Below are 21,487 nucleotides of genomic sequence, written 5' to 3' on the forward strand. Positions count from 1 at the left end.
ATTGCCCTTACTCCTCTCTGGCCACTTAGTTAAAAGGGATTCAGATGGTTTGGGATCTCTCCCTCTCCCTCACTCCACCACCCCTCCTCCCATGGGGCAGGGAGGAGGAGACCGTGAGGGGGATGGGTGTGTTTGACTTGGGAGAGCTGAATTTGGAAGAGGGGGGGAGAAATTAGCATTTACATAAGAGGCCAAACTAAGTTTTTTTTTTTTTTTTGCCTCCGTGTTGCACCCACAGAGAGTTACTGTTGTGTTGTGTGACCACCGTCCCTTTAAATGACAGTCGTTCCTCCCCCGCATCAAGAAGAGCCGACATTCCACAGCTGAGATTCCTTGAATTAACTTTTCCGACAGAAGAAGAACAAGACGTGGATGTTGGATTATGGTGGCGTTTTTTTTTTTTAAAGAGGTCACATGATCCTCTGGGATGAGGCAAAGACTTGGCTACTTGTCACCTCTAGTTGGCGGGGCCGGCCGGCTGCTGGGAGGTCCAAGTAACCCACGCTGCAAATGTGTGAAAGCCATGGAAAAAAGACATGTGGCTGTGGCTTATTGGACCCTACACACACACACACACACACACACTGCATTTTTGTTAACCACCGGCCAGCAAGCATAACAGGTTTTTAGATGCTGCAAGTGACATTTGAGGGAAAATTTGTTTTAGGGGGGGGGGGGGGGGGGGTCATTGTCTGATTGTGTGTTTTGCAACAGGCAACTTAAATCTCTCCTTTCAGGATGTTCACACTGCAGGTTTATATATAGTAAAGTATTCCCATCCTCTATTAGGCTGATGACTTAACTAAAGTCCAGGGTAATTAGATTCTCGTGACACTGAAACATGTTTTAAACACCTTTAGGGATCCAAATGTAGGAGTTCATGTAGCCTTCTGGCTGAGAGCCAAGGTTGATGTGTGCTTTAAAAAGTCCACACTGTCACTTTTCTCCATTTTTATTACAGATGGTCCCTTTCTAACACGCGTCTGTCATCTCCAGGCCCGTTGTATCATGCTCCTGTGATTTTGTCAATCCCATTGAGCCAGTCTTATGTTTGCAACCCCAACCCCCGCCGTGGGGCTAATTAAAACAATTTCAAGGACAAAAGGGGGGAGTCTATTGTATCACACAACCAGCAGTGCAACGGATATGGTACCAGAGGGGCACAGTTGTCGAGGATTAGCGCCCCTACTCAGGCGCAGATGGATACATCAGCCTCCCACCGCCGGTGATGAGTGTCTGCGTGGGACAACTGCGTCAAATGAGCTTTTTAGCAGGAACGGAGGTGCAGACACAATACTATTAATGAAGTAATGAGCCAGTCGGAGCCGATCGACACTAAAGAGGATGCAGTCGGTGTGTGTGTGTGTGTGTGTTTTTTTTTTTCAAACCTGTTGCATTGAGATTTCAAAGCAGACCAAAAAAACCTGTTGTTCAAGACCTACAGGCAACATATTTAGGGCTTCATCAGGTATCATGTTGCGTTTCCTTCAATTGTGATGATGCAACATTTGAAGTGGAATATATATATATATATATATATATATATATATATACACTGTATGTATTTATTTGTGACCCCCTACACACACAATCTGGTAACTATTCTTATTCATGGAAAACCTCCCCAACACCCTGGTTTTTTTCCACATTCCTGAGCTGGGCAGACCCCCCCCCCCCTTAAAACACAGAGATCTGCTGGTGCAAAATCATCAAACCAACTTCCTCTCCTTCCTTTCAACTTCAAATAAACGGCCCAATGAACTGGATTCTCCCCGTCCTGACTCACATCCTACGCGCCATAATATTTATACCGCCCTATTCAGTAGCTTGCCGCTCATCAAATCGCTCCGCAGGCACCGGCGCACCTCATTGCATCCTGACTAATGGTCTGAATATTAGTCAGGGTCGCTGTGACGCTGCAAACAATGGCTCACTGCAGAGTCACCGCTCTCCATATATGCATTGTTAATTGGAAACATTTTCTTGCGCCCCCGGACGACCGGCCTGCACTCCCAGCATTCATCTGGGGAAGGATTCTTACAATCGGAAGGTGTTGACAGTGAACGTCTCATCCATGCTTTTAAGGCATTGTTGTTATCTCTGTGGCCAGGCCACGCTTATCTCACAGAGGGAACTGTATGTGAGCAGAAACAATAGGCTTGATTGAGTGCATTCCCTGAAAGGTGTTGGGTTACATGGGCCCTGCTCTATTTAATAGATGATATCTGTCTGAAAGGGGACTTTGCCATGTGATCTTTATCACTGGGCTTTTTCTTTTTTTTTGTAGTTGAGAAATGGTGCATCATTCATAAACTAATTCATTATCCGGCATGAAGTTGTGGAAACAGGAAATACCCCGAGGCTGCAGGTCAGCAACCAACATCAGGGAAACATCAGGGAGGAGTCTTTTTTATCACTGCAGGTATAAAAATATATCATCTAATATATATTTTTAATATTTTTTTCACAACTTTTGATTAACGATAAATTAAACTGGATGCAATTGGAAAAATGAGTCATTGTAACTTAAAATGCTGAGTTGAATGATTGGAAAGTAGATTTTTACAAGAGATTTTAAGTTGAAATGATTTGCCTTTAAGTGTGTTCAAATTAAATAGTTATTTCCAGTCCCTTTGGTCTTTATGTTGAATTTACACAAACAAATTACGTTTCTCTAGAATGCATTGCTTAAATGGTTTACATGGAATTGATTGCCTCAAATTTTTGAAGGTAAAATCAACTTCTGATATACATTTAAAAAAAAAAAGACATTCAGCAAGAAATATTTTATCAATTTCAAATCATTTGAATCCAGATAAGTCACATGAAACCTCCCATGTCCACCATTTCATTTCCATTTGAACAAAACCCATCCATAAGTGATTGTACATTCATACATAGGCCCACATGCCCCCTACTTGATTTTAAAGAAGGCCACAATAATGCAATTAGCCTAACAAAGAAAATGCTAATCCACGAGCCAGTATGAATGCATGGGTGGGATGCATCTGTAATGACCCGAGAATGCTTCTGAGGAATTTTCACACCAATAAGCTCCAGGAGAGCCAGACTGAAACTTCGCAGCACCACACATTCATATAGTGCTAATCTCCGTGTGGTGCAACCGACAAGAAAAAAACCCCCTAAATTTCATAAAAAAACATGCATTTAACAAAAGCCCTCTTCCTCTGTTTCACACATTAAAATGTAAATGTCTTAAATATAATAGACAAGCCATTCATCACAGGGTGTAAATCACTCACACGTTCTGTATTTACAGATATCGGTGACACTATGACACATTATCAGACCACCAGCAGATTCATAGCTGGGGGTGGAATCACATATGCTAATAAAGCAGATGTCCACAGTCCTCAACACATTCCAGGCAGCCTATAAAAACAAAAGCGTCTTTCTTCCCCAAGGAGCCCCCCCCCCCCCCATCTCTGACTGTCTGCAACAGCCACAAAGCTTCATATAAACATTTAGTGTTATAACCTGATGATCTCCCAGCAATGCTCTCAGTCACTCCCAGGCCACCGCCTCTAAAACAACCGCCCGGCAATTTGATCCCTCCGCAGCCTCCTCCTCCGCCGCCGCCGCCTCTTTTTGGGAGCAATCTGCATGTTTGGCCAAGGTGCAGGGTTCCTTGTCTAAAAAAAAAAAAAAAAAAAAACTTTCCATGACACTGGATGTTTCGGGCCACGTCTCTGTGCTGTCCACTGTGCCTCGGCTGCCGCTGAATTCATCAGCCATTGTTTTCCGTGCACAGGCATTTATGATGTCACAGCAAACATAAGCTTTGTCCTCAGATGAAGGATCAGCCAGGGTTCGTGCCCTTGTGGGGTCAAACAAACAGCAAATATGGACAGGCTATGACTTAGATCATGGGGTTGGGTGGACATTATGGTGGCAGTAAGAGAACTTCACTTAAGGGGGAAAGAAAGAAAGGCACTAATAGGGATGAGGCATAACTTCTTTTTTCACCGGGAAGAGAAAAACTAAATAGAAGCGCCTGTTTTCTCCATCACATAAGTTAGTTGGAAAGAAATACTTTCTTAAAAAAAAAAACAACGTAATCTTATCTTCTTTTTCTGACCTGTCACCATCCCCTCCCTCCACCTCTCCATTCCTGAGAAACACCACACCATATCAAAATGAAAACAAGAACACTTCCTGGGTCCGAGTCCCTCCGTGTGCCGAACCGTCACCGGTGATGGAAAGGAAAGCCAAACGGCAAATATATCTCGGCTGTTCAACATATTGTGAATCGGGATTTGTTGGAAACAAAGATGACAAAAAGAGATACTCAACAACATTCCATATCACTCACTCTGCTTTTTCTTATTGCTCCATATTCACCCTGGAGGGGTTTTTTTTGGGGTGGGGGTTGTCTTTTAGATTGCATAACAATGAATTTGGCAGCAGCAGTATTTGTGCGCATTAAGCGCTTTGAAAGCAGGAAAGGTAAACAGACTTAACCACACACACATGAACACACACACACACACACACACACACACACCCACACACACACACACACACACACACACACACACACACACAAACACACAACAATGGGTAGTGTCTGTAAAGATCAGATTTCCATCATGTTTGTTGTCTTAGGATAAGGCATGTGTGAACAAAGAAAACATTTTTTGCTTGCTCATAGCCATCTGTTGAAACCAGAGGAATTTCTCAAATATAAGTAGGTTTTGTTAAACTGGCTTGAGATAACGTACAAATTTGTTTAAAAAAGTTAAATGTTTGACAAGAGGATTCCATCAGCTGCTTAAAGAGTGTTTATTTCTTGTGTGAAAATGTAATAAAGCAACTATTATGTCCTCATCCTAAAATGTCTTACATCCTATAGAACCCAATGTGTCGTCCCGGGGTCTCTGTTCCGGTTCTTCACAAGCATAAGTGGAATGAATGAATGCTTGAGAACAATCTAATGGCTCTGTAACGGCAGGCCAGCAAAGAAAACAAAATGTTGAACCGCACAAACACACGACTGTCCCGCGCAAGCAAACGATGAGAAGGCAAAACAACAAAGAAACGTGCTGACGCGTGAGAACGATCGGAGGCCGTCCCAAAAACTGAGCATTAAAAAAATCAGTGCAGCTATAGACAACTAAGGGACAACAAAAAACAGGGAATAAAAAGACAACAATTGAGTGACTGTTCCAGTCCTGATACGTGGCTCCGAACGCACGGTGGAAACCACGCAAACATTTGTTTTGGGGTTAGTGGCACAGAAACAGAAACAGGGGCAGGGAAACAATGGCTACATGCCTTTGTTGCCCAACCACAAAAGCTGATAGCTGCTTATTTGCATTCACAAGATCACACTCGCCGCTCATTGCTAAATTGGGAAACCCACATCATTATGGAGGACGTTGTTATAAAAAAAACAACAACCCTGGTACTGGCTGTGTGCTGGAGAGCTACTGTAGCATGCCTTTTGTCCATCAAAGGGCTTTTATGGGCTTCGGCCCCTCTCACTCCGGCCGTGCCCATTGGTTCAAAATTATACTTATTTTTCTGCCCCCCGAGGACTGCTTTTAAACCGCTGCTTTCAATCTGAAAGAAACAACAAAAGAGCCTGTTGGAGTAATGCTTCCTGACAACCCGGCATAGACAAAAACAACACCCTAAAACCCTCAAAATGCCCAATGAAGAAAAAAAACACAAAAAGGAACCAAAGCTTTCAGAGAATGTACAATAAAATCCCAATGAGGATTAACTTATAGAGTTGAGTGATCACTTTAAATCGTGCATGCTTTTGTTTGAAAATAAATAAATAAATGACATATATAAAAATAATAGAATACAAAACATACAGCCACAAAAGGCTCTTATAAACTAGAATATGCCTTTAAGTCACACTATTGATTTCGCCCCTCGGGACGCCACAATAGCCTAATAACGCCTTAGCAAATAATCACGTTGCAGTCAGAAAGGCAAATCAAAGCGTCTTTTTGTTACGCGGCTGTAAAAGGCAGATCAATCGTGTTGCATTTCTGTCACACAGACGGAAAAAAGGAAAAGAAAAAAAAGAATTGAACGGAGACAAGATAAAAGCCCGGCGGAGTACCGAGAAATCAAAACTCACTTAAGATGTCAATAGTGTCACAGTGAAAAGATGCCTGCATCGGAAAAACAAATCCATATCAATACTTTGCCAATCAGTTAATTTCATTCAAATGGCATTTCACTGATGGGATGGTGGACGAAAGCAAAAGGTCAGGGAGACTTCACCCGGAGGTTTATCACCGCCTCGATGAAAGAAAGGAGCCGTAATGCTAAATTCATTTAGTTTTAGTTTAAAGTTTATGATTACAGCCCTTTGACATGTTCACACTATTTTAAAAAGTACCTGTCCTCGTGTGTGGATCTGGCTCTGCTCCCCCCCCCAAACCACCTGGTCCCTCTCTGGGCCTGTTTATGTCCAGAAGGAATGCATCACAACTTACGATTTCTTTAAGCAGCTGTGAGTGGAAATTGCTTTTTTTTGAGGGGGGGGGGACGTTTATGACCCCCCATTCAAAGGCTGCCATCTCAAACACAGGAAGGAAGGAACTGAGAAGAAGTGCCATACAGTATCAAGGGCTGCGTCTTAAAACTGCTGCGACCTTTCAGGGGAAAAAACAAACAACTTTTAACCAAAAAACAAAAACAAAAAAAAAAGTTCAGATTTCAACATGGATGTAGATTTTTTTGTGCTTAAAATACACATTTATTAATTCTTCAAACAATAATTAGTTAAGATCAGCATGATTTTAACATTTCAAACTTTCCCGTCAAGCTCTGAAGATGTTGTAGCCCAGAAGAAGAAGCACTTAACCCATCCGTGTCGTCACATGTGGAACAGGATTGGGGGTGGAAGGGTGGGTCTCCTCCTCAAGGGTGCTCAGGATTAGGGCCTGGAAGTCTGTTAGATAAAAGATCAAAGAGATACACCAGAGAGCACTTCTTGATTTTGCCACATAACACTCATCTTCATACATGCAGGAATTCCATGAGATTTTTTTTTTTTTTTTTTTTGCAATTCCACCTGAAAACTTTAGTCCTTGAATGGTTGAAAGGCTTTCACCATTGACACGGCGGATCAATGGCGTGATTACAATATAAATGTGAGCTCAAGTGCGGCTACTGACAATGCGAGGGCATAACTTATCCCAGACCAGCCCCACGGACGAATCAGAACAAGGTGCCCTTTATGAATGGGTCACGTTTGTTTCACTATTCACTGGGCTTTTTTACGCTCCCGAAGCCATGAAGGTTGGTAATTGTGAGCAGCAGAGCAAATAAAATATCTACTGGGACTTGAAGGAGGCTGCATTCATATGTTAAATACATAATTGCATGACATACTCCATTATTAGTGCCTATAAGCAGTATTTTGGGTTCGTCTGTATCAAGGCATCATGTTTTTTTATAAACTGATCCTATATTTTTTAATCCTTAAGAGGTATTTGCTTTCTTGCAGAGTCAGATGAGAAAATGGAAACCACCGTAAGCACAGATATCGATCCAACGCTCAAGAAGAAAGCAAATAAGTGTAATTTAAAGTGTCAAACTATTGCTTCAGTCTGCTAAGAAACAAGTAGACCAGCCGGCTAATAGAATATGATACCGCCCTCTTAAATTTAGTGGAGCAGAAGTGCCAGTATCATTAAATGGTAGTACACAGGAAGTACTTTGCTACATTCTACCACTGAAAGGTTCACATCAAGAAAATGTACCTCCACTCACAGTGGAGAAGAACAGAATCAAAGGCATCAAGATTTAAAGTATATACAAGGTGATTAACACATCACATCTTCTTGTATAGCAACAAAAAAGGGGGCATGGCCTTCATATTCCTCTGCTAGTATAACGTTTCCCCGTTTTCTTGCAACACAAACCAGCTGTGAGCTGAAACTCAGAGTCCCCCCCTATCAAACAACTCCATCTGAGTTCGTGGCCACACGGGGTCTGCATCAGCGGAGCCATTAGTGCAGAGGGACGGGGAAAGAAATCAATTATCATCCGCTCATAGGAGACTCCTATTCAGGTGCAGCCTTCAGTCTCTGCAAATACTAAGTGCTGAAGACTGAGTGTAAAAAAAAATGGCCACGATAATAGGTAGCCACAAGCATGTTATTGAAAAATCTATTGGGAGGGCCACTTGGCTTTTAGAAACTATGACCTTCCTTTTTCAGTCTGATGTTTTCTATCAATCACATCTACTTCCTAGATGGAGAATAAGTACTTGAGAATGTTTCATTTAAAATCAAATAAGCACAATCAATACTACAACACTGCAAAAACTCATGTCGCTCTGCTGCCACCTAATGGACAAACTGGAGAACTCCACGCCACACATGCGTTCACTCAATTTCAAGTTCTGTCCATGTTTTCGTGCTTTATTCAGATTGTTTTCTCCAAATTTATTGCCTGAAAATAAAACACTGCTTTTATTAAATAATTATTTACATTTACAATATTTCTTTTAATTTTGATGCCCCACCAAAAATAACCCAAAACAACGTCCAAATGATTCACCTTCATATGCCGAAGTTATTCATTACTATTGGGCTACGACAACAATGAATTATTCTACAATCTGAAACTTAAAACAAGTGTGTCTCCAAACGTCAACGGTATTGTTATTCAGTGGTGATTAAATGGCTAAAAACAAAAGCGGTTACTGTTAAAGGCCTGCACATGTGTAGAGTTCATGTTGGCAAAGAAATAGCTTATGATGCGGTTGGAGTCTTTCTATCTTGAGAAAAAACACACACACACACTGAGCCCTCCACTCACTGAGGGATGCCCTCCAGTGTGTGCGAGTCTGAGTAGAGTGTGTGAGGAGAGAGCTGCTCTATCGCACTCTGCTGTGGCTGAGTGGACACCATCAGTGGAACGCTGTGGATCACCACATTCTGGCCGCCGAGGCTGATGTCCGGCACCAGCAACGCGCTCTCCTCGCAGGCTAAGGCACTCCCCCGGACGGCAACCATCCCCGCTGGTTTGGACATGTCCCCCGCCGGGCCGCACGCCATGCCGCCCTGCGCCACCATGGCGGCGTTGCCTTCCGTCACCACCGTGACCTCCGTGCCGCCCTCCTGGATCAAGGCGTTGAGGCCCTCCAGCTCGGAGCAGGTGGTGATGAAAGTCTGCGTGCCTCCGCCGGAGTCCTGCGCGGCGATGGCGGTCTGCAGCAGGGCCTGGTGGAGCGGGTTGGCGCCGTCGCCGGGGCCAAGCTGCGTCAGCAGCACCGTCTGGGGTTCCAGGGTGGCGTCCGCGGTCCGGGACGACCCGAGGGCTTGCATGGGCGCCAGCAGGTTCACCTGGTGGATCATGGAGTTGACCACCATGTCCTGGCTCTCGGGGCTGAGCAGGACCACGCTGGTCTTGTGCGGACCGTCCACGCCAGCTGGGATTAAGTGGTTCTCCTGGGCCAGAGGGTGAGATACGATGATTTTGAGCTGCGCGCTGCTGTAAGGAGCCATCGGGTCGGGAACCTCAAGCTGGGTGTTGCTCTGCGACGTTGTCATGGGAACCAGGTTGACGGCGTCGGCCGGGGCGGAGAGATGGAGGTGCAGCACGTTCTGAGTGTCTCTGTGCTGCTTCTTGTGGCTCCGCAGGGAGTCCTCCCTCACGAAGGAGGCGTCGCACGAGTCGCAGCAGAAAGCTCGAGCCGCTTCCAGCTTGGCCCGATATCTGGAGCCGACGGGCTTCGGGGAGTCGCCTCCTCCGCTCTTCGCTCCACCTCTGCCCCCCTTCCCGCCGCCGCCGCCGCAGCCCTTCTCCGGCTTATCCGAGTGGCACTTCTTCCTGTGGATGACGAGGTTGCTGCGCTGCTTGGAGGCGAAGTTGCAGAAGTCACATTTGAAGGGCCGATCCTCCGAGTGGATCCTCTCGTGGACCTTGAGCGCCCCCTTGCTGGCGCAGGAGTAAGTGCACTTGGAACACTGGACGGGCTGAGTGGGCTGGTGTTCCCGCGAGTGTTGCCGCAGAGCCGTCTTGCTGGCGCACTGGAAGTCGCAGTGCACGCAGTGGAAGGAGTTCTCGGTGCCGTGTTTGATCTGAATGTGGGACTTCAGGTTGCCCTTCATGGCGCAGCGGTATTCGCAAAAGTCACACTTGTAGGGTTTCTCGCCGGAGTGGATCCGGATGTGCCTCTTCAGGTCCGAGTTGATTTTGAACTTTGCGTCACACTGCTGGCACTGGAAAGGTGCGTCCCCTTGGAATGAAATAAACAAAAAAACACAAAATTACTCTCCATGTATCTTCAAAACCCCCTCACCCCTGGATTTCTTTTACCTACCAGTGTGTGAGCGGAGGTGGACGGTGAGCTGGCTGGAGTTGCGGCTGGCATAAGGACAGATCTGGCATTTAAAAGGCCGTTCGTCGTAGTGGATGCGAAGGTGCTTCTTCAGGCTGCTGCTGTCCGCGGCCGCGTAGGGACAGTGTTTGCACTTGTGCGGCTTCTCGCCGGTGTGCGAGCGGCTGTGCATGTTGAGCTTGTCCCGGCGACTGAAGCGCTTGTGGCACAGCTCACATTCAAACGGCTTCTCACCTGGATGGAGGGGGAGAGAGAAAGAGAGAGAAAACAACTTGCATTATCTGATCCCTGAGGTGTTGAAGCAACAGAGGGGTGCAGAGCGTGACGCTACCTGTGTGGGTTTTGAGATGCCGCTCCATGTCTTTTTGGCCATACTGCGTCTTAAAAGTGCAACCTGTAGATCCAACAGAAAACGGTGCTTTTACGAGGTGTGCGTGTAGCCTGTTCACCCGTGAAACGTTAATCTGAAAGTGTGCTAAGTAAATAACAGCTAATGACACGGGAACATGGCAGGAAGTGCTGGTTTCCCCTTGCTTCATGTCCGCCCCCCCCCTCAAAAAAAGGAGGAATGTGTTACAGTCGTAAATGGCAAGAGGCACCGACCTGAGAAACAGCAGCTGTGTCTCTTTGAAGTCAGGGAAGGTTTTAATTTTTTGGAAGGTGTTTTCTGTGCTTTGGTCAGGATCTTTTTGACACCTCTCATAACGCAGGTCTGGTAGGTTTCCTCGAAAACAAACTCAGCGCTGGAATCTGTGCAGATCGAGACGGGCTTAAAATCAACCCTGCATGCAAACGACAACAGAACCATCATTTGTTGTTGTTGTTGTTGTTGTTTTTACCTGTGATTGTGGTTGCTGCATCGGTGGCTGATGTGTCAGAGGTCGGTAAGGAGCATCCATTTTGCTTATGGGCGAGAAAGACCTCAAAATTATTATACTGCTGCTTGCAGAAGCCACAGATGTGGATGTCTGGGCTCACCTCCACCACCACAGAGTGTCCTGCACCGACATCAGGAGGCAGAGAAAACACAAAACAGGAACCCCAGGAGTTCAGTAGGAAGCTGCGTGATATACGTATGTGAAACTGGCAACAAGAGAAGTGCAATGTTACGACGTCTGTGGTCTAGTTGGGGCTCTGTTTTCCTTTTACCTTCGGTGTTATATGTTGCCATTTTCGAGGTGGGTTTTTTTTTTGTTGTTGCTGGGGATCAACTCATCTTCTGGCTCTTCAAAAGCCTACAGAGGGTCCGCCATGTTGTTTAAACGGTACCGGGTCGAGTGGAGACACAGTCGGCGCGAATATTATCATATTTCTAACAAGCGAAATGCAGCGCGGTTTCGATATCAATGGCAAAAACAGTTTACTTCTCTGACAACACCGACAAAGAGCATCGGTTATTTTGCGACATGCTACGCGGGGTTTACGGCAGAGGGATAAGCATGCATTCTGGTCCGGGTGACGTCACGTGATGCCTTTGTAACTATGGGAAAAATGTAAATCACCTTCTCTGAGCGTGGACGGCAACACGATGAAAGTTTTTTTTGTTACTACATTTCTATTTTTGTAGTTACTTTTGTGGCTTTTATATATATATAATATATATATATAATATATATAATATATATATGCTGCCGTTTGGTTTTCTCAAGGATTACATAAGTATATATTTGTTAATTTTCAAAATCGACTAATCAAAAACACAATTTCAACCCTGCTGCTGTCCCTCTGTTTGCCAGTGCATCATAAACTGTAATCTGTCTTAATTGTGCGACTAAATAACTTAATATGGGACCTATTCTGAATTAAAATTAAACGTAAAAGTCCTTGAGATCGGGTATTCACGACTACCTGAACGCAGCATGGCAATTGCGAGGAACTGGACCACATTTGTGTCCTGACAGTTAATTTAGTTCTTTCAAAAAGTACAGAACGGCCTACTAAAACAACGTGAATACTTAAACAACATTAAGGTCAGAGTGTTATGATATTCCGTGGCTCCTATTACCGTTTTTTTATTCGTTCTCAAACCCAAGTAAGTTGACATTACTGCCACCTGTCGCGTTGGAAGTCCAAAGAAAAGGCCTTAGCTACCATGGATACTCAAACTATTAAGTTTGACCATAAAAAATAATATCTGATACTTTACTACCACATTATTTGTTCAGAGTGACTGCAACGTTAGCACTTTTCAGAATATAGCCATAGCCCTTCACTGTGTGGCACCGCAGACGACATCAAAGAACTCGCCGCTGAGAGCAGGTAAGCTTTTCAGATGCAACAATCGCTGTAGGGCACTTAAGTGTACATACTCTTACCGTCTTTCTGGTAAGGGCAATTTGCTGGGTTGTTGGGGCGAGCGGATGAGAATGCCTCTTTTTTTTTTTATGCCAGAGCAGTCGTGCTAGTGTGAATAAGCCATGAAAGTGACTGACATACAGCTCCATTTTCAGTGGCAGGTCCTTAACTGCCTGATTGCTACTGTGAAGCTCAGGAATTTCCTTACGCTGACTTTCCCGCATGGCAAAGGCACAGGACTGATTCCTTCCCTGCTGAAACAGCAAATCCTTGACACACGCGCACACGCACACACACATTCACGCACGCAGGGGCCTTTCATGGCCTGCTCAAACGAATCTGACTAGTTGATTACTGCTGTCTTTGAATTTGATTCTGCCAGGATTTATATTCAACAAAACATGTATGATAACAGTTTTTCATGTTATTAGTAAAAAAAACTGTGTTTTCTTTGGGAATTTTTAAATTTGATGAAGAATTTTGAAGAAAAGAAAAGCGCACTAGTCGGCATATGCATAAATCCCACACAAAGTCTAAATGTATATCAAAGATGGTGTTCAAACATGACAGAAAAATGACCCCCCCTTCCCCTTTGATCTGGACTGAATTCTTACATTCAAAAAGATTTTGTGAATCTTTTCAGTTTTGCAGCTTAGTCGAATGAGTGAGCAGTTCAAGCGCTTCATTATTAGCTCTTATTTATGACGACGCGCTCACTGACAGGCATGCGCATCATCCCAAATACTCTAAGAAACCAAAATCTTCACATGTGAATATGGAGAACCACAACAAAATACTTAAATATTTATGTCAAATCAATTAACAGAATTTTTGCCATCCTATTTCCTAGCGATTGACTATTTGATCAATTGAGCAATTGTTTAAGCTCTAATTTACAGCAATACCAGGTTAAATTCACTGCGTTATAAGTGACTGTTTGGTCACTAGAGTTAAAGGGACAATTCACCCCCCCAAATCAAAAAGACATATTTATCAATCTAGATTGTTACGGTGTGAGTTAACTTAGTTTTGGAGGGACCGGTCATAGAAAAGTCTGCTTTCTCACTTAAATAATGTGGTTAAGTCTTGTTGTGAGCAGTTTGATTTAGGAGCATTTGGTTGTTTGTGGATTATCTTGTGTAACCGGGTTCTGATTTGTGGAAAGAGACATTGCTGTCCAAATTCTTCGTGCTTTAAGCGCCACACGGCGCTATTTTATTCGAGAGGCAGACACCTCTACGGTCTCTAAAACCCAAACAATCTAGATTGATAAATAGAACTACAGGTAAAATATCTACTTCTGATTTCGGGGTGATCTGTCCCTTTAAGGGGAACTATGTCCTTTTTAAAACAATAAGCTATTTTCCTTTATCGTACTCGGAGACGAAGTATCATTTGACGTCCCGCTGTGTCAAGTCTAATTTGTAGAATTGCTGCTTTTCCCATTCATTGAGATGCCGGAGAATCCAGTGAGTGATGTAATGTCCCTCTTTTCCCCAATGAGACAAGGGCAACAATAGGGGGGAGAGCCTCTGTCACATTATTTTCCCCCACAGAGGCACGCCAGCTGCTTACAGTTGCTTAATGGCTACGAGCTGTCACAAGGCATCACAGCCCGCTGCCACACAGGAGCGGCAGATGCTTTAATTGCACAATGACTTGTAGGTTGTCAACAGCAATTATACCGGGCTTCCACCTGAGGGCACCCAAAGAACACCGTCTACTCCCTTCACTGGCAAGACACGAGCCTCAGAAGCTGAGCCGCTACACACAAACCTGATCTCCGAGTGTCGCCTCGGCCCAGACGAGCATAGCAGGCGGATTCCAAAATTACAAGTGTCTGTTTTTTTTTTTTTTTGGCCCTAATGGTTCATCCAAGTGCTGCAATAACCCGGGCAGGATTGTCAGACAGCAGGCCCAGGACCCCAAAATCATATTTAGACATAAAATATTTATCTAGCTTTGTCACCTTAGGGCCCACGCTGCTCACCGTGCTGCGGCAGGTCGCGGTGTGCAGCTTTTGAGTAATTTTGCTCATTATTTATTCATGTCATTTTTTTTCTCTTTTCTCCTTTTGCGATTCAGGGGAGGCTCATTCGCCGCTGCCCGCCTTCCCTGCCCTAAGAGTATTATCATTAAGAGGAGGCAAATAAAACGGTGAGTTCAAAGCAACGCTGCAACATGCTTCAGCCCACATTGCTTCAAGTGCTGTATGTTGATAGTTTATTATATATATATATATATATATATATATAGGGTTCAGGGGGAAAAAACTGTGTAATGTGCTTGGATTTGAGGTCTATTTATAGACAGCACTGAAAACATAATCAAGCACATCCAAACACACACACACACACACACACACACACACACACACACACACACACACTGTGACCTTCTGTTTGTGTCATGTCAAATTGAATGGGTAAAAGATCTCCCGAGTCCCGTGTGTTGTTTTGAGCCATAAGACAAATTATACACACATGTATGAATTCCTTTGGTCCACAGCTGCCATCTCAGCATCAGATAAAACAGAGCCAAAGTCTGGGAATCATCACATGCCTCCAACACTCCCACTTCATCATATAAAGAGACAGTGTACACACACACACACATACACACACACACACGAGCAAGTGCAGTGCTACACACACAAAAGGCGCACATGCTCACACGCAAAACAGCGCTATGCTCTTTGTATCTGCCAACTGATGCAGATGATAGGGCTGCAGATGAGTGCAGGCTAACCAGAGACTAGAGGCTACATGTGGCTTCATAGACAATAGCAGGCCACAGCATTAGGAGGAGGATATTCAACCCTGCGAAACACGCCGGGATATAAACGAAGACGCAATTGTAACCATTTTTTTAATGCAGTATAACACTTTTTTGCAAGTTTGTTTTTTGCTGACACGCAAAAAAAAAAAAAGCCCAGATTTATGTTAATGCGGCCGTAGCATCAGGCGGATGAAAATGTTAAAAAGTGCATTTCCATTCAAGAGCGAGGTTAGTTTTAGTGAGAGTCCGCTGTGGAAGGAAGGCACTGCAGGTGCCTTGTATTTTTGCTGAAGTGTCAGCAGGGGGTGTCCAAAATCAGGCTAGAGAAAGACACCCAGTGTTTGTTTGAAGCAGTGCTCCAGTTTGTAGTCGCTGACATTTTGGAACCAGTGGGTCAGCAAAATGGAGAAGGCATGGAGATGTATCAAAAGCAGCCAGACATTTGATTACGGGACACGTTTGCGTGTAATTTATTGCTTTTGCTCTTCTTTATGGCGAGTCCTAATTATAGTAGCCGGGGGGTGGGGGTGGGGCTTATTGCAGCAAGTAGGTTTCAGGTGTTGCTTTCTACTCCCCCAAGTAGGACAGAGGAGGGAAAGGAAGCCGGGGACGGAGTATTTTTGGGTTTTAGATGGAACCGCAGAGCTACATCCAAACAGAAGTGGCGCGGCACGCCACGCCACGCCGGCGTGCGACTGCGCGTTGTCAATGATGTCACGGCGGGGAGAGAATCTGGATAGTTGGACGGATAACACCGAGGCCGGCTTATTCATGCTCCAGACACACACCTACAGAGACACTCATGGACGTACACGCACAGCATCATCATCGTCACAGAGGGAGAAAGGCTCATAATTGGACAGAGGTGTCTGTAGATAATGAAGCCAGACCTCACACCTGCCAAACCTTGGGGATTTCACTTGACTGGCCACTTAAATCTTCCTCACTCTGCGGGTCTGGAGGGCAAGAGAGTGAGTAAGGAACTAATGGAAAAAAAAAGCTCGCGCTACAGGGAGGATCCCTGTCAGCATGAGTGTAGTGTGGACCCCCCCCCACACACACACACACACATACACACCCACATACACCAGCTAACTCAGCCCCCACAGCTCGTTCCATACAGCACCCACCTCACTTCACTTCACTGTAAATCCTCTGGTGTCAAGGATTTCAGACGGAAATGGGGAAATGCTGCACCAGCTATTTTGTTTCAAACTCTCAAAACACTCGCTTCTCCCAAGTTGTCTTTGGTGACAGCGTTGTGTGTGCGGGGAGCGTATTGTGCCAGCTTTTAGCGGGGTGTCATTCGATGTGCTGAAAGGGAAATCAGATAGACGCTTCAACGGAGAAATACTTCTATATGGAAAGTTTACCTGACAGTCGTCAGTGAAAGGCGTGACACCGTATCAGTGGTGGCAAAAAGCTACACCAATTAGGGATGGAGTTTATCCTGGCAAAAATCTGAACAATTTATGAGGAACAAAATGAAATTTCACTGTGTTTCTTCATGGCTTAGGAATCACTGTCGTACAAATAAGGTATAGCTATAGCACTATGCTGTTCTGTGAGTACACACACACAGCAGTGAGATGCAGCAGGGGAGTATCACTCGTTGTTAGCTTGTCATGGAGTCAGCCATGTCAGCTCGTACATACGTGGTCGTGTCCGCTGTCAGAAGGTTGTAGTGGTAAATGGTGGGGAATCAATAACTTTGTAGCGCTAACAGACACAAATAGAGACTGGTAGCTCGTGGGTTAGCCGTGCACTCGGATGGCCACGGCATGTCTGTCACATTTTATTATTTATTCTGCAGATAGCGGATAAAAACGGGGGCCAAACACGCGCTCGTCAAAACTCTGCTGTCTCGTGGAAGTTGTTTTGTGCTTCCTCTGCGACCTGAAGTCAAGCCGTGCATTAATGCTTTGACTTTTACAGCTGGAGCTGAAGGTTACTTGGAGAACCTCAATCATATTCCTCAGTGCTGAGAGACATCGTGAGACTGTAGTGATTCCTGATGGAGATTTCCGTACACATCTGTATACTGCAGCAGCAGCAGCACACAGTCACTCAGAGAAGTTGTTAGGTGTCAGTGAAACTGCACACAATGCATCCAGGCTGGCAGATTTATAGCTAGGATAATGACACAACAGCGCTATATTCAATCGGGTGCAAAATCTGAATGGATTCTCAAATCGTGCCGTTCTGACTGGAGGCTGTTATTCAACATGAAAGCAGCCAGCACGCCCGGCCCCAGTGTGGTGATCTCGGACGTTTTCGGGTTTAATTTTCCAATGTCCGGGCCAGGTGGGGAAGGTAAATGAGCCCAGGTGGCTCGCCTGGCCTGCGATATACCCCAGGAGGGGAAAACCATGCAATCAACAGCAACCAAAATAAACTTTCATCTACGCTGATGGACATGTCCACCTCGGTGTCTGTGCTCTAAGTGCTGCTGCACACGGAGGGCGATGGCTCGTCCTCTATACTGTGATTACAGAGGAAAAAAAGCTGCGTGAGCAACACAGCCAGGTTTGGGGAAATGCGCTGTAACCGTAGAACCCTGGATCATCATCGTCGCATCCTTCACCAGCCTGAACGGCCACGGGATGACACTTTTAGTAGTTGGGCAACATTTCCTAATGTGGATCTTCTTTCCAAATTGCAACGATAAGCAACGCTGAAGTGCGCCCCCTGAAATGAAATCACGCGGAAACCGAAAGCTTATCAAGATGAAACTGTGCAATAATACAAGAATTATCCATCACCATCCATCATGTATTTGTTTGCAGGAAACAGATTACATGGATCTTAATTGAAATATTATTTTACCTTCATTTGAATTATTTATGCGGTTGCCGACTAGATTCATACCTCCGAGAAAAAACACGAACACATTATGTGATGCAAGAATGTGTGCGTGTGTGTATTTGTGAGCATTTCTCATATATTATTCAAAGTGTAGACTCAGAATATGGTTTTATGTAGCCATATGAAGGATATCAAAAGGTCTGTCTTTGATACAATTTACTTGAGATCCACTGGCCAGGGCCGAGCTGTCCATCGGCCCCACCACCGCTAATGAGATTGGGGGGGTAAAATTGAGAGTGGTGGGCTGGCTGTCATCCGCTAGGTGATGGTTTTAAGACTAAGCAGTGATACTTCATTAATTAACCTTCACATTCTATGTAGATCTGCTCATCAAGATGCAGTTAATTAAAGAAAGGTCATTCCAAGGGCTGCTGGGAAGCGGCGTTATTACAATGGAGGGATGGCACTGCTTTGAGCGAGATAACGCAGGGGAGGGGGCAGGGAGAAAGGCGATCGCCCAGCCACTGCTAAAATGGCAGTCGACTTGCTAAATCCAGTTTCGAAACTCTAACTCCGACCGCAGCACGAGAATTTTTTTTTTTCCGTTGTTTATGTTTTTATTTCTTACATTCTCTGTTTTTTTTTTTTTTAGAAAGATACTGTTGAAAAGCTCTAATGGAGAAAGCCTCGGTAAAATATTCATTACACTCAATCGACGGCATCTATCTTTTAGCATCCGAGTATACTTTTTCTACTCTCTTTTTTTTTTTTTTTTTTTTTTTTTGCAGCTCTGTGTCTTCCCTGCCAATTTCTTGGGTGAATTCTACTTTCTCTGACCTTGCTCGGTGTAGAGGGAGAAGAAAAAAAAAAAGAGCCATCTTCAGTAAATAACAGGAACTCGGTGGGATATGAAATAGTTATGCATCATCTGTAAGTGAAAACCACTTCTGGGTGGTGACTTATTCATTTTGATTTCTGCCTATCTATCTATATGTCTATCTTTGTCAGTGCCTGCTAAAGGCACGGCTCACAAAACGTGTGGCCTTGTTTTTTTGGAAAGTGGATCAAGTAGATGTTTTGCCATCAAGTATATAAAAATGTCCCGATTAGGGTCTTATCAGTCAGGAAGTGATTGTTTTTTATGCCTGCATGCTGGACGGAGACAGAGACGGCTTAGTATGAAATAACGTCTCTGTAGAATCGCCTCTAAGCCAATCACGCACGGGCGATCAGACTGTTACAAATGTCTTTCTGGAATGTTTTTGCCATGCCTTGTATTTTTTGATTATTACCCCCGGCCACCGCTCTCACCGCCGTCTTGTTTGGAGCCTTGGCGTCAGTTTTTTAAAATGTTGCTCTACTGCAAAATTGTAGCGGGACATCAGCGCCTCCCCTGTGTCCACTCAGTCCTCCCGCAGTCATCCCGGAGTGTCTTTTGGCATTGCTTCCAATGGCAGGTGCAGAGACAAACGAGAAGCGGTGAGCAAACGCGTGCACACACATTCAAGCGTGTGCGTGTATATATATATGTGTGTGTATATATACACACCCCCCCCCCTCCTGCTACGATACAGTAACTGCTGACCCCGGACACAGTGCCATTATGGCAGACGAGGCAGGGCTCCCCTGGCAGCGGCTGGGGCGGCTGGTTGCTAGGTGGAGAGACATTACCGCGGGCCTCTGCAATAATTTATCCTAAGAGCGCGGCGAGCCGTCATGTAGCCCCTGACAGAGAGCTGCAGTACTTTATCAGCCTGCCTGTAAATCAGCCATGTGTGGGTGCAGACGGCAACATTGTTTGATCTCTTTCAGACACTCTAATAATCTGCTCCCCTCTGATTGATACCTTCACACAACAAAGCACATTACACCAGCAAACCATGGCAGCCAGCCGTGTGTGTGTGTGTGTGTGTGTGTGTGTGTGTGTGTGTGTGTGTGCTAATGTCTGTCTGTAAAAAGTGTGTGTGTGTCTTTCTGGTGGTCATCATCGCCAGTGGCCTGGGGAGGGAGAGGGAGGGGATGAATGAGTCTTCTGCAGAAACACAGGGTCATTTGGAGTCTCTAAACCAATGACAGGCTAACGGGTTCACAAAATGATCACTGGATGAAGGGAGGGGCAGGGAGGGGGGAAGGCTGTGCCACCAGCCTCAACACAAGAAATACAGCAAACGGATAAAGAGCTGCTGAAGCAGTCATTCTTTTCTTAAATGGCGGTGTCTTTGTAATTGAGAACTTTGCAAAAGAAAGGAAAGGAATATAGTCTTAATTTTTGATTAAGAAGCATGTAAGCACGATATTTTAATAAACATTTAATTTCTTTGTATACTTGCAGGTTGCACAGAGGAAATGTCCCCGCACTTTCCTGTCAAATCGTATACAAGTGGTTGAAAGAGGAATTTGGTACCGTTTTCAATTTCAGCACGGAGAATATTTTCGGAATCTAATAGCAACGCTTTGACGAATGCAGCGACTGTAACCACGCCGCTCGATCGCATGTACCTTTTCTTTAAAATGCTGATATTTATTTATTGTTTATATTCCATTCATGGCCTTCTATCACATCAAAGGGAATTGCATCTTTTCCAAATTGCCTTCCAACTCTTTGCTTGATATGGCACACATACAAAGGGGAGCAATGTCCCGTCCAACAATACCCATACCATTTGTGCCGCTCAGCTTCAGAATGTCATTGGTTTGAGTGTGACAGTAAAACATAACTCTACCTTTTTTTCTGCGGCTTGAATTGGAACATGGCTTCCAATTATTCAGCTCCAAATTCAATAGCAATTTTCTGCTCAATGAAATAGTGGTTCCAATCTCTAGAGTAATGTCACTTTAGAGAGATTTTCAAAATGGCATGTCTGTGAGTGAATAGATGGACGCGGGAGGATTCATTTTGCTCGAGGAAATGATACTTGTCTGCTGAAGCTTGTCATTTATTGATGAAGAGAATACTTCAGATACTATAGAATCCACACCATCGGTGTGGATGTATTGTTTTTTGCTCCGGGTCTGGACTCCTCCTCCTATTAATATATATACATCTAATTTCTAGCTTTTAGTCAGAATCTCGAAAAAAAGGAATAAAAGATGCCAACTAGATGCATAACCTTATGATTGTGTTTGGTCAGATGGAGCCCCATTTTGCTTCAGTGCAGCATTAAAAGTAGCACTGAACAATAAAAAAAGAAAAAATGCAATTATAAGTGTGTTTGTGTGTAATGTATCAGTAGCCCATCCAGGGCCCCATAATGAATGCAATGCAACGTGCGA

At 44.6% G+C, this 21,487-nt stretch overlaps 1 protein-coding gene across 2 annotated transcripts; it reads right to left on the reverse strand.

The window, feature by feature from the left end:
* Positions 1-8,402: 8,402 nt before the first annotated feature.
* zfp64 (zinc finger protein 64 homolog (mouse)) lies at positions 8,403-11,726 on the reverse strand. Of its 2 annotated transcripts, none has more exons than XM_084014862.1 (6): positions 11,486-11,726; positions 11,176-11,239; positions 10,940-11,086; positions 10,668-10,730; positions 10,319-10,570; positions 8,403-10,234 (listed from the first exon to the last, which is right to left on the reverse strand). In XM_084014862.1, exons 3-6 carry the CDS (start codon positions 11,037-11,039, stop codon positions 8,808-8,810), a joined length of 1,842 nt encoding a protein of 613 aa, XP_083870988.1. In that variant the 5' UTR covers positions 11,040-11,086; positions 11,176-11,239; positions 11,486-11,726; the 3' UTR covers positions 8,403-8,807. The 2 variants fall into 2 exon arrangements, with proteins under 2 accessions (XP_083870988.1, XP_083870987.1); XM_084014861.1 differs by having other exon boundaries at positions 11,176-11,334.
* Between the last annotated feature and the right edge of the window lie 9,761 nt (positions 11,727-21,487).

Source organism: Eutrigla gurnardus (genome assembly GCF_963514095.1).
Source record: "Eutrigla gurnardus genome assembly, chromosome: 8".
In the NCBI taxonomy this organism is placed as follows: Eukaryota; Metazoa; Chordata; class Actinopteri; order Perciformes; family Triglidae; genus Eutrigla; species Eutrigla gurnardus.

Coding starts and splice junctions, on each gene's coding strand:
- zfp64 (XM_084014861.1), bottom strand. CDS start 11,507: ATGGCAACATATAACACCGAAG. Junction 11,335..11,485: donor GGCAACATATAACACCGAAG/GTAAAAGGAAAA, acceptor ATGTCGGTGCAG/GACACTCTGTGGTGGTGGAG. Junction 10,731..10,939: donor ACACAGCTGCTGTTTCTCAG/GTCGGTGCCTCT, acceptor TTGGATCTACAG/GTTGCACTTTTAAGACGCAG.